Source organism: Podarcis cretensis (genome assembly GCF_951804945.1).
Source record: "Podarcis cretensis genome assembly, chromosome: 4".
In the NCBI taxonomy this organism is placed as follows: Eukaryota; Metazoa; Chordata; class Lepidosauria; order Squamata; family Lacertidae; genus Podarcis; species Podarcis cretensis.
In genome coordinates, this window is record NC_137173.1 from 7,767,383 (window position 1) to 7,781,062 (window position 13,680).

The 13,680-nt window shown below is 46.8% G+C and overlaps 1 protein-coding gene across 2 annotated transcripts in view; it reads right to left on the minus strand.

Moving 5' to 3' along the window:
- Nucleotides 1-1,827: 1,827 nt before the first annotated feature.
- The window catches only part of P2RY2 (purinergic receptor P2Y2), a 45,058-nt gene continuing 33,205 nt past the window's right edge, over nucleotides 1,828-13,680 (minus strand). For both annotated transcript variants that reach the window (XM_079974016.1, XM_079974017.1), the window contains exon 2: nucleotides 1,828-5,191. In XM_079974016.1, the coding sequence (XP_079830142.1) occupies nucleotides 4,105-5,187 (1,083 nt within the window). In that variant the 5' untranslated portion in view covers nucleotides 5,188-5,191 and the 3' untranslated portion in view covers nucleotides 1,828-4,104. The remainder of the gene's footprint in view (nucleotides 5,192-13,680) is intronic.

Here is a 13,680-nt window from a genome sequence, read left to right on the forward strand (position 1 = left end):
TTTTCATACCTGATCTGTGTACATAGCTGTCAACTTACAGATTTGAAAATAAGGGACCAGCAGCCTCGAAAATAAGGGATCAGCAGCCAAAATAAGGGATTTTTCCAGGCACAAGTATGTTCAACTTCTGAGCCCCTCTGAGCCAAAGGCAGAAAGCCCAGCCAACAGCCAAACGAAGCCTCAAGCGGTGGTTCCCACAGCGCAGCAACCCGGCAAAGGGGATGCAGCAAGGAAAACCACTGTCACCTCTCCGCCGGGAAGCGCTGAGCAAAGGCGAGTCCCCAGGCAACACGGCCGTTTTGATCAGCACAATGCATGCAAGCTCCACCCCTAGTCGTTCTTAGACTCCTTATTGGGTGAGCAACGCAGCCAAGCAACACAGTTGGAGCCTCCCTCCTCCCTGGCCGGCAGGGAGGGAGGGAGAGGTGCAGCTTCCTTTGAAACCCGGGAAATTTAAGGGACATCACCAATAAGGGACAGCAGCGGGACACAGCGCTGGGATAAGGGAGTTTCCCGCCAAATAAGGGACGGTTGACAGCTATGTCTGTGTGATGGTTTCTTCTCAACCCCCCCCCCCCCCGCAAAAAAAACCACACACAACTGCAGCAAAATCCTGTTGAGTGAGAACAGGCACAGCAGTATTCTCCCCTTTTTTCACATACACATTGCAGAGCTTTGGAGCAGTAGAGGGCTACAGGAAGGAATCACAGAACTGGAGAGTCAGAAGGGACACCAAGGGTCATCTAACCCCCTGATCCTAATGGTTCCATTTAAAAGGGGGGCTACACACGAGGCTCCCCAAACACTCACTGCAAGGGGTGCCATTTTGTGAGGGCTTCAAGAAGCTTCGGCCTGAATCCTAGGGACACTTCAGAGAACTGCAGTCCCATGGGGTTCTTCAGATGGCAGCCAATACAGTTAAATTGGTCTAAATGTGTAGTGAAGACATTTCCCCAAAGACCCAGAGACGGCACTTCTCTAGTTATGTAAAGGTGAAGGACCCCGTGACAGTTAAGTCCAGTCAAAGGAGACTATGGCGACTATAGAATATTTGCGTGAGATTGTATGGGGAAAAATACGGAATATCAGATACAATTTTGCTTAAAATGTATATAGGAAGTGCAGTGGAAGTGGTGGAAGTCAATCAATGAAATTTTATTATTGAGATATTTGTAGAATAAATTTGGAATAAATTCTTCCATCCTTTCTTCCTCTTCTTCTTCTCCTCTTTATTTTTTCTTTTTCTTTCTTCTTTTCTTCCTTTTTTCTCTTTCGTTCTTTTTTTATATATGTGTGTGTGCTTATCAGAAATATATATGTATGCATGTATTTGCAATATTTTGCTCATATTTTGTAATAATTATGTTAAATAAATTAAACAATTTTTTTTTAAAAAAAGTCCAGTCAAAGTTGACTATGGGGCTTTTAGGCTGAGGGAGCCGGCGTTTGTCCACAGACAGCTTTCTGGGTCATGTGGCCAGCAGGACTAAACCGCTTCTGGTGCAACAGGACTCCGTGACAGAAACCAGAGCGCACAGAAACACCGTTTACCTTCCCGCCACAGCGATACCTATTTATCTACTTGCACTGGCGTGCTTTCAAACTGCTAGGTTGGCAGAAGCTGGGACAGAGCAATGGGAGCTCACCCCATCGTGGGGATTCGAACCGCCGACCTTACGATTGGCAAGCACAAGAGGCTCAGTGGTTTAGACCACAGAGCCACCTACATCCCTCCTAGTAATAAGGTACCCACTGGGACACCAACTCTTCCCCATGCAGGTGAATGTGTCCTGGATTTCACCCTTGGATGCCACCACAACACCTTCGTTTGGGTTTCCCAAAATAGCTGAGATTTTATTCTTTCTCTTTTTTTTGCAAAAAAAGCGTCAGTCACATTTTCAGTCAACTGAATTGTCCAGGGCTTTGGGGCACAGTTCCATGCCTCCTACCACCCTACTGCTGTTGCCAACTTTGTTTCTTCTATGCCTTTTAAGCAGCTGCACAACCCGCAGGAATTTAGAAGGTGGCGTTTTTCTCCACCTGCATGCCAGGAGAAGAGTCTCCTCATGCTAAATCCCTGCCAGTCGTGAAGGCGCAAAGGGCACAGGAGCAGGGCCAGTAGAAGAAATATGGCAACCCAGAACCTCCTCCGTCCGGCTTAGTCTAAAACTCAGTTATGCAAAATGGCCAGCTATCCGTCTTACATGGGGGGCTCTCCCTGCTACGCCTGTACAAGCTTCCCCCACTATATTTGTTAATGCTAATAATGATAAATTTATTTAACCTCGCTATAGGCCACTTTCGAAGCAGCATACAATATTGAAAAAACAACAACACAGTAGGATCATAAAACCACAAGACGGAAAGACATCAACAACAGCAAAACAGACTGAAACTACTGATTCAATTAAATGCCTGATGAAATGGGTCTTGCTGACTTTGTGGAGTTTTAGGCGGACGCAGAGGGAGTGTGTTATGCAGAAGACAGCCAGGGGTGGACTCTTTCTCGTGTCAAAGAGCCAGGTCCAATTTCTTGGAACCACTGGAGTATGAAGGCACGGGAACCGGGGCTGCACACTCGCTGGCCACTGATTCGGGGAGGGGTGTTCCTTCAGGCCCATGAAGGGCTTTGTAGGTTAAAAACCAGCACCTTCGCTCGGGCCCGGGAGGTGGAGCTATCTGCAAAGAGACAGCCAGCAGCATCAGCGGCGGTTCCCAAATTACCTTCAAGGGCAGCCCCACATAAAGTGCATCACAGTAGTCAAGCCTGGAGGGAAAGCATGGGTGAGCATGGGAAGGTTTTGCCCAGAAAGGCAGGCAGCATCTAGACATTGGGTTTAAATGAGAGAAAACACAAGCAGCCGGGGCGGAAAGCGCGGGGCTCATTTTATCCTGACGACAACCCTGAGAGGTGGGTCAGGATGAGAGGCCAAAGCTTGCTCAAGGATACTTAGAGGGGGGTCACACCAAATGGTTGCCTGTATGAGGGTTGCCACTGGCTGGGACTGGCCTGGGGTAAGTGGGGCTCACGGGAAGCTGGTCTGAAGTTACTCTTGCATCTATAATATTAATAACAATAATATAGCCATCTGTTGGGAAGTTAGTGTGGCAGTTCTGCCTCACCCGGTGAGCCCTTTCTAGGAAACAAGGAAGGGGGCAGCTGTGGTCTGACCGAATGGTAGACGAAATGATGAAACCATTTCTGGACTGTATGGCTTCGAGCGGCAGATGTTTGGGTGGGCGGGTGCAAGGCTGAATGTTCACCTAAATAAAAGATTTCCCATGTATTGAAAACTAGATGCCAGAGGTTCTTTCTAGGACCACAGAGTCCCAAGTTCAAGCTTTGGCATCTCCAAGTAGGCTGGGGGAAAGCTCTCTACCTGAAATCCCAGGATGGACCTACACACGTCGTTTATAACGTTAAAATACGTTATTAAAATTTGACCCCCAGAGGGCGCTGCAGAGCAGAGAGCCATCAGCAATGGAAAACTGCTATTCAGCATTATAGAACATTATTTTTTTAAAAAAAGGTTTAGCAGATCAATGTAGATCCAGCCCCAGTAAAACTTGTTGATACTGGGTTAGATAGACCAGTGGTCTGACTCTGTATACAGCAGCTCTGTAGGTTCCGTTGGCTGTGGAAGAGTAATGTTTTAGCATTCAGACTTGAGACACACACACACACCCCACCAATGCAAACGGAAGTGGTGCAGTCTAGAAAGAATTTTTCCATGTGATACACTGCTTGTATTCAGTGGGTCTAAACCCAATCCTTCGTCCATTACGCTACATTGCCTCTCACTACACACCTTGTGTAGGATTCCCTATTCACACAACTCAGTGTCTATTGTGCCATTGTCAGATTCGACAGCACGCTTAATATAGCACCTAGCTTCCAAAACAACAACAAATGTCGGGGGAAGGAAAAAGTGACGTGTCCATCACTTTTCGAACCATTTCTTGCAGATACAGGTTGAAAATACACTTCCGGCGTCTCACAGGTCGAGAACCAAACCCTTCTCCCTGCAACATGGAACTTTTCCCAACCGACACAGACAGGCAAGTAATACTTTGCAGATGGGCGGAGGCGGAAATGTCAAGCGCCTACGACACGATGCTTTTCGCTTTCATCGCTAACTGGTCTCTGGCCCGCAAGCGGCAATTGACGGTGGTGTTCGAGGTCGTCTGGTTCTCGCCCGGCCCCGGCGTTTTGGGGCAAGCAAATTTCACAAACTTCTGCCCTGCTAAAAAGTACAAGATAGGGTCCAGGCAGCTGTTGGTGCTAGCCAGGGGCCGTGTGAGTTTGTATGCCAAGTTGATGGCGTCGAGAGTGGCGCAGCTGAGGTCCCAGTCGCGGAAGTAATAGTATAAGGTCCGAGTGATGTGGAAGGGCAAGAAGCAGATGATGAAGACCGCCAGGACGACGGCGATCATCTTGACCGACTTCTTCTTGGAGCTGGACATTCGGGTGGTGCCGCGGGTGGGCTGGAGCAACCGGCGAGCCATCAGGGAGTAGCAGACGATGATGACCAGGAAGGGGATGCAGAAGAGAAGGACCAGCATCACGGTGCTGTAGATGATGAAGTCCCCGAAGAGGTCCTTCGCCGACGTGTCGTGGCAGGTGATCTTGTCGCACCGGGGGCTGGTGGTGACGAAGTAGAGCACGGGTGACTGGCAGGCGATGACGACCGCCCAGACGGTGGCCGAGACCCAGCGGGCGTAGCGGACTTGTCCCCACTCCAGGGACTTCAACGGGAGGCAGATGCCCATGAAACGATGGATGCTGATGCAGAGCAAGAAGAGGATGCTGCAGTAGAGGTTGGTGTAGAAGAGGAAGCGGACGATCTTGCACAAGCCCACGCTGAAGGGCCAGTGGTTCCTCTTGGCATAGTAGTAGACCAGGAGCGGCAGCGAGATCACGTACAAGGTGTCCGAAACAGCCAGGTTGAACATGTAGGTGGTGGAGGCATTCCAGGTCTTGATTCGGAAGAGGAAGATGTAAAGGGCCAGCAAGTTGAGGCACAGGCCCACCACGAAGACGAGGCTGTAGGAGACGGGCAGGAGGATGTACTTGAACTCCTCGTTGAAGGTGCACCTGTAGGGATCTTCCTCCTCGCAGTCGGCGTCGGAGGCGTTGGCGCTCGCGTTCAAGGAGCGCAGCAGGAGCAGCAGGGACGCATTCGCCATAGCCCTGGGGGGAACCAAAAGAGAGAAGGTTAGAAAGGAGCAGCATTGGCAGTTGAGGGTGTGCCAGTCATGGATGGACTATTATTATTCCAAACTTAAAAATGGAAGTGTAATGCTGGTGGTCAACAAAAGAGGTTTAAAGACTCTCTCAAGTTTCACCTCTTTCCGTTGGGCCTGTAAGACAGAGCTATTCCGCCTGGCCTTTAATTTGAATTCAGCCTGATCTTTTATTTCCCTTCTCTTCCCTTCCCCTCCCCTTTTATGAAGATCATCCGCTCTGAGACCCCACAGCTAATTCTCCCCTGGCCTCCTCGCTGGCCCAAGTAGGACAAATTCAGCCAGCCGGCCCTGGTGATTATATAATGCTTATTAGATGGATTTCCCCTAAACTGATTTCTGAACTTTGAATTTTATTATTATTCATGTTTTTATACTGTATTTTATGCTGCTTTTACAATTAAGTGTTTGTTGTTAGCCGCCCTGAGCCTGGTTTTTGAACCGGGAAGGGCAGGGTATAAATAAAAATTTATTATTATTATTATCAAGAGAAATCTTTAAAAATGTAGTATAAACACCAACAACTGAGAAACACTGGCCTGCGAGTGCCCCAATTGGAGAACAGCCTTTACCAAAGGTGTCATGGGCTTTGAAGACACTCGAACTCAGGACAAAAAGGAGAAACGTGCTTAGAGGAAGGCACACTTGGCAAATCCACACCATGATCAACTCCTGCCTGGAAACTTATGTCCCCACTGTGGAAGGACGTGTGGATCCAGAATTGGCCTCCACAGTCACTTACGGACTCACTGTTAAGATTGTGTTCATGGAAGACAATCTTACTCGGCTACGAGGGATCGCCAAGGAAGACGGTGATGATGATTAAAATAAGGAGCATAGGATAGTTTACAGTGGTACCTTGGGTTACATACGCTTCAGGTTACATAGGCTTCAGGTTACAGACTCCGCTAACCCAGAAATAGTGGTTCAGGTTAAGAACTTTGCTTCAGGATGAGAACAGAAATTGTGCGGTGGCGGCACGGCAGCAGCGGGAGGCCCCATTAGCTAAAGTGGTACCTCAGGTTAAGAACAGTTTCAGGTTAAGAACGGATCTCTGGAACGAATTAAGTTCTTTACCCGAGGTACCACTGTACAATATAAAAACGCAAAGATACTTTACTACAAGCTAAACAATGAACCCACCCCACAGTTTATTGTTGATTATTTAATCAGCCATATTTCAAATAAAGTCTATAAGCGCTACACTGCATTCTAAAAATGCCACAAATAAAAATCAAATACAAAAAAGCCATAAAAGAACAGCACAGATAATTGCTTGACAATATTTCTACACCACTTTTCATTCGAATGAATCCTGAAGCGGCTTACAAACAATAAATGACAAGAGCCGGATAGGGCCTAATAGAACGTCACAAACACGGCATAAATCATATGGAACCATCAACAAACCATCCTTGAAACAATAGCAATCTATAGGACACTGTTCACGAAGCAACTGAACAAATAAGCTAAACAGCACAATTAAAGGAAATGTCTGAATAGATGATTAACAAATGCAGCGTTTATATCCTGCGAAAAAATATTAGCAACATGAACGAAATAGCCGCCGAAAGATAAACATAGCACTGTTAGGTTCATGTACTCACTGTCCATGTCCGCGTGGCGTGTAATCTTTCACTCAATTTAGCTCAAAAAAATACACATACTAGGGTTGCCATCAGGGCCGTATTTAGGTTTGATGAAGCCCTAAGCTACTGAAGGTAATGGGGCCCTTTATATGTCCAGCTGTCCTTAGTCAACAACAAATTGTCGCTCTTTTTTGTGTTGAACATATGCCATATGGTAATTTATGGACCTAATAGGTATCTAAAGCCATTTGCACATAACAAAGTATGTCTTTTGTTAACTTGTGGGTGAACATATCAGATGACACAGCGATTCTTCAAACAGCTCTTGTTTATTCACAGGCCAGAACTGAACTGAACTGAAGGGTTCAGCCAACCTGCTTATATAGAGCTCCAGTACAACGCAACAGTAACAACTTTCTGTAACTAGCCAATCACTGAACGTCACTTTCAATTCCTTATTTGCATATGCGGACCTGAGTGAAAACTATCTACAGTATCCCCCTGCTGGCCCAGGGTGAGAACTTCAGTACATAACATATTTTATCAAAGTAATTCTTACATGAAATCAGTCAGTAGGCATAAGACTCATACCCTTAGTCTCTGCTGCCTGATCATCAGTCTACAAGCACTCTTTAATATTAGATGACAGGTACAACCAGATCCTGAAGCTGAGGCTCCAAGACTTTGGCCACCTCATGAGAAGAGAAGACTCCCTGGAAAAGACCCTGATGTTGGGAAAGATGGAGGGCACAAGGAGAAGGGGACGACAGAGGATGAGATGGTTGGATGGTGTTCTCGAAGCTACCAGCATGAGTTTAACCAAACTGCGGGAGGCAGTGGAAGACAGGAGTGCCTGGCATGCTCTGGTCCATGGATTCACGAAGAGTCGGACACGACTAAACGACTAAATAACAACAAATCATTGGATATGCTGTTGCTGGAACCTGCCCGGGGAAGATAGCTAAGAAAATGAATGAATGAATGAATGAATGAATGAATGAATGAATGAATTCACAGCTGCGTAACTCTTTACATTTTCTTTGTGTGGAGCGACAACAGGTACAACAGCTTGACCTACATTCAACTGTGCTACACTGCAATCTGCAGCTAATTGCTACATATTGCTGTGCAACCAGTCCACGCAGAATGTAGGCACCCTATATATAGAAATGAGCAAACCAGTGATATTTTCGGGAGCAGGCTAGCAGGCGGGGCCCATGACTTACATCCTAGGAGCCTACACAACACAAAACACTGTTGCTGCATGTAGGTTTTATTTTATTTGTTTTTTATCTTATATTTTGGAAATGTACATCCAGGGTTTTTTCTCCCTTTAAGTTTTTTTTTGGGGACCCCCAAGAAAGTGGAGCCCTAAGCTATAGCTTGTTTAGCTTAGACATAAATCAGGCACTGGTTGCCATAATTCAAACTGTGAAAATCCAGACAGAAAAGTTGTGGAGCTTTTTTGGGAGGCAAATTTGCAAATGAATGAATGAAGTTGTAGACCCAGCAACATAAAAAGAGGTTTGTGCCGATTTAGCATCCAAGAGCGTCAAAGCGAGAGGAATAGGAACCCAGGTGTGGCTGAAGCAAATGCCGTAAGCAGAAATCAAAGCCTATGGGATGGGGAAGAAATTTGATTCTCTTTGCATTCATACTCCTTGAACCAGAACACGAATGGAGTGCAGCTCTCTTTCAAAACTTGCATACCTCTGGAACTTATTCTGCAATTCTCCATGCCTGTACAATGTGAACAAAAATGTATGCATAAGGGAACCGCATCCATCAAAAAGCATACTGTCAGAGCTGCCCAAGGTCCCAGCTCACAAAGGACCAACGCCAGGTCGTCGTTATATACAAAAGTCTTTATTGAAGTTCAGTTTCCATTCCAAAGCTGTAGCGCGCAGCTCTACGTCTTAAACCTTAGACCGCCGAAGTTCCGTCTGAATCTCCTCCCCCCTGACACCAGTTTAAGATTCTAGCCCTGCTCCACCTCTTCCTCTGCTCTCTTCTCCTCTGGGTCCTCCTGTCCGCTGGGGCATTCCCCTTTCTGGACTCTTCTGACGCTGAGTCCCCTGACTCCTCCCCCTGCCTCCGGCGGGCTTTAGGACCCGGTTCCCAATCCTCGTTCTCTGCTGCCCTGCGCGCCTGTACTTTTGAACTTGGCTCTCGCGCCAACCCAGTGACCTTCCTCCTGACCGTTACACTGCTTCTGTCACTGCTTCCCTCTTCCGGGATGCTAGCTGGACCTGACCTCCCCTCTGTTGCCTGACTCTCCGATGGAGGCGTGGTCAGCCCTGACTCCTCTTCTCTCCCTGCTGGGGGAGACGCTACCCCCGATACCTGGGACTCTTCCCCCCCACTATGCTCAGGTGGGGAAGCTGGTCCTGATCTCCAACTGCTGCTCTGGGAGTCCCCGCTGGCCCCTTGCTTCTGGAGTGTCCCCCTTGGGACCCCCCTTGCCCTGGCCACCGGCGCCCCCTTCTGTGAATCTTCCGATTCGCTGGAGAGGCTCATGGAATCTCTCGGGCCACTGTCATCTTCTCCTACGCTCCCCTCAGATTCTTCCCCTTCGCTCTCCATCTCCCCTCTTCCCTGTGCTTCTGCTCCTGAGCCCCTGACACATACGTTAGTGAAAACGACATACAAAGATGCATTGCGTTAGGCGAAATGGTTTTGCCAAAATGTGTCTTTGTTAGAAGGAAATTCGAAGTACAGTGGTGCCTCGCAAGACGAAAAGAATCCGTTCCGCGATTCTCTTCGTCTAGCGGTTTTTTCGTCTTGCGAAGCAAGCCCATTGACGGCTTAGCGGATTAGCGCTATTAGCGGCTTTTAGTGGCTTTTAGCGGCTTATCGGCTTAGCGGATAAGCGGGTTAGCGGCTTAGAAAAGGGGGGGAGGAAAAAAACCCGCAGGAACTCGAAATTCGTTTTGCGAAGCGCCTCCAAAATGGAAAACCCTTTCGTCTAGCGGGTTTTCCGTCTTGCGAGGCGTTCGTCTTGCGGGGCACCACTGTAAAACGCTAACAGGTTTTCACGAGGATTTTTAAAAGCAAATTGCATTGTGAAATGTTGCGGAGATTTGGAGATTCCCAGTGCAATCAGTGTAGCTCTCTTACTGTTTAGGGAAGCTTTTAATGTTTGGTGCATTACTGTATTTTAATATTTTGTTGGAAGCCGCCCAGAGTGGCTGGAGAAGCCCAGCCAGATGGGCGGGGTATAAATAAATAAATAAATAAATAATAATAATTAGGATTGGCAAAGCATAAGGAATCTCTGGATTTAGGGGAAATGCAGAGATTTATGGGGAAGGGGGAATTAACAGAGTTCACAATCCACATTAAGATGAGTTCCGGATACGTTCAAGTAACCAAGGCAAAAGCAAGGGGAAATTCCACTGTCATCACGCTTTTAACCCAAATTGCCAGTCCAATAAATGCTCGATGGCAGTTTATTGCCCCCGCAGCACTCATGACACTACAAATAATAATAAAAAAATCTCTTTCTATTCTGGGAGTTGCACAAACAACATTCTTTCATTGTGCAAGAAAAAATTCTTTCATTGCTCCTCATCCTTCCTATTAAATGACTCTTTCCGGGTTCAGTAGGAAAGTTTGCACTTTAATTATTAACTCCCAGAAGGTGCCGGGCAGCTGTCATGCAGAGGGGGGAGATGAAAAAGCAAACAGGCTGGTTTTGCTGCATAAGCGGAAAGCTTTGCTCTGATTTCAGCAGCCTAACCAGTTCAGTAGCCTCTGAATAGGCCAAAATGGACCAAGGTGGCCATTTATGGACCACATTCCACGTCCCCAAATTGCCCCCCCCAAAAGAGAGGTTAAAAAAAAGACACAGATTCTTTTTGTGTGTAGATACAAATTTGGAAATGACTATAATTTAGATAGAAATGTAGTTCATCTCAGTACAGAGGCAACAAAGCTGTCAACAGCAGACCCTGCAAGTGTCCCTATTTTCCAGGGACAGTCCTGGATTTACAGAAGATGTCCCGGTTTCTGATTTGACCTGGTTTATCCTTAGGACATCCCATTTTCATCGGAGAAATGTTGGAGGGTATGGTAGGAGACCCCTATTTTTGTCGGCGACCCCTGAGCCAAGGAGATAAGTAACTATACAACCTTTAGAAGACATCTGAAGGTAGCCCTGGATAGGGAAGTTTTTAATGTTTAATTTTTTAAAAAAATATATTTATATATGCAGTGGTGCCTCGCAAGACAAAATTAATTCATTCCGCGAGTTTTTTCGTCTTGCGATTTTTTCGTCTTGCGAAGCACGGACTTTGGAAAAGCTTCAAAAATCTTCAAAAACCTCAAAAAAGGCTACCACACTGTGTGCTATGAGTTGCTCCTCGAAGTGAATGCACGGTTTTAAGAAAAAGGAAACAAACTTGCAAGACAAAGGAAACAAACTTGCAAGACGTTTTCGTCTTGCGAAGCAAGCCCATAGGGAAATCCGTCTTGCGAAGCAACTCAAAAAACGAAAAACTCTTTTGTTTTGCGAGTTTTTCGTCTTACGAGGCGTTCGTCTTGCGAGGTACCACTGTATTGGAAGCCTCCCAGTTGCTGGGGCAACCCAGTCAGATGGGTGGGTAATACTACTACTACTACTACTACTAATAATAATAATAATACAGTGGTACCTCACAAGACGAATGCCTCGTAAGACGAAAAACTCGCAAGAGTATGTTTCCTTTTTCTTAAAACCGTGCATTCAGGGGGTGCTGTTGTGACTTGACTTCGAGAAGCAACTCATAGCACGTGGTGTGGTAGCCTTTTTGAGGTTTTTGAAGACTTTGGTGATTTTTGAAGCTTTTCCAAAATCCGTGCTTTGCAAGACGAAAAAATTGCAAGACGAAAAAACTTGCAGAATGAATTAATTTCGTCTTGCGAGGTACCACTGTAATAAATAAAAATAGGGCATCCCTATTTTCATCGCAGAAATATTGGAGGTTATGCAACAGGTGGTCTGTGTGCTTCCTCTGTTGTTGGGCAGTTTCCAAGTCTTGCTCTCTCCATAGAAGCCAACTCATAGGGACAGAAGTCCCTTTGCTGCCCCATAAATATTTGAGGGGGCTGAACCCCCCCTCCAAAAATGTTGACCACCCTTGCAGTAGTCAGTAATATCCAAGGCAACACAAAGACCAAATACAATGATACGATATCAATATACACTCTTTATATAATAGCAAATATATGAAATCACATAAACAGAAAACTTATGAATCTCTGAAAGTCGCAAAATGTGCACTCTTAATGGATTCTCTTGAAAACATAAAACCAAATAAACATAAGTCCCTTGATCTCTGGGTCATGGGTTTGGCCCCATATGGGCAAAAGATTCCTGCAACATAGGAGTGTTGGACTGAATTGTTGTTGTTGTTGTTGTTGTTGTTGTTGTTGTTGTTGTTATTTGCACCCCGCCCATTTGACTGGGTTGCCCCAGCCACTCTGTGCAGCAACATATAAAAACATAATAAAACATTAAACATTTGTGGACCTTAAGGTCCTCTGCGGGGCATACCAGGAGAGGCGGTCCCGTAGGTTCGGGGTTCCTAGGTGTAGAAACAAGCCTATCCTACAAAGCTGTAATTCACACCCGCTGCTCTGCTCCCTTTTGCCTCTGGTCTCCCTGTCATGTGGCCCCCCGAAGGTCGCTGAGAAGGTAACGCAGCCCTTAGAGTGGAAAAGGGGCCTTTGCATTAAGCACTCCCCATCTCCAGACTGCCGTGTCTCCCACCATCGCCTTAGAGAAGAAGGCTGCCCACAAACATGCATTTAAAGCACACACAATCATAGAATCATAGAATCATAGAGTTGGAAGAGACCACAAGGGCCATCGAGTCCAACCCCCTGCCAAGCAGGAAACACCATCAGAGCACTCCTGACATATGGTTGTCAAGCCTCTGCTTAAAGACCTCCAAAGAAGGAGACTCCACCACACTCCTTGGCAGCAAATTCCACTGTCAAACAGCTCTTACTGTCAGGAAGTTCTTCCTAATGTTTAGGTGGAATCTTCTTTCTTGTACTTTGGAACCATTGCTCCGTGTCCGCTTCTCTGGAGCAGCAGAAAACAACCTTTCTCCCTCCTCTATGTGACATCCTTTTATATATTTGAACATGGCTATCATATCACCCCTTAACCTCCTCTTCTCCAGGCTAAACATGCCCAGCTCCCTTAGCCGTTCCTCATAAGGCATCGTTTCCAGGCCTTTGGCCATTTTGGTTGCCCTCCTCTGGACACGTTCCAGTTTGTCAGTGTCCTTCCTTGCAAATAATTCAGGGAGCTGTAGTTTGTTAAGGGTGCTGGTTCCGCCCAGTGGTGGAGGAAGTGGGGCGGAGGGGCGGTCCACCCTGGGTACCATCCTGAATAGGGCGACATTTGGCGCGGGCCCTCCGCAACTCTCAAACCAATGACTCGCGAGCCGAGCGGCAAAGCATTGGCAAGCGCCAGCACCCCTGCCGCTCTGCATCTTCCGCTGGGGCAAACTACAGTTTCCAGATTTGTTTATTTATTCTGGTGCTGGAGGAGACTCTTGAGAGTCCCATGGACTGCAAGAAGATCAAACCTCTCCATTCTGAAGGAAATCAGCCCTGAGTGCTCACTGGAAGGACAGATCCTGAAGCTGAGGCTCCAATACTTTGGCCACCTCATGAGAAGAGAAGACTCCCTGGAAAAGACCCTGATTTTGGGAAAGATGGAGGGCACAAGGAGAAGGGGACGACAGAGGACGAGATGGTGGGACAGTGTTCTCGAAGCAACCAGCATGAGTTTGACCAAACTGCGGTGGAAGACAGGAGTGCCTGGTGTGCTCTGGTCCATGGGGTCACGAAGAGT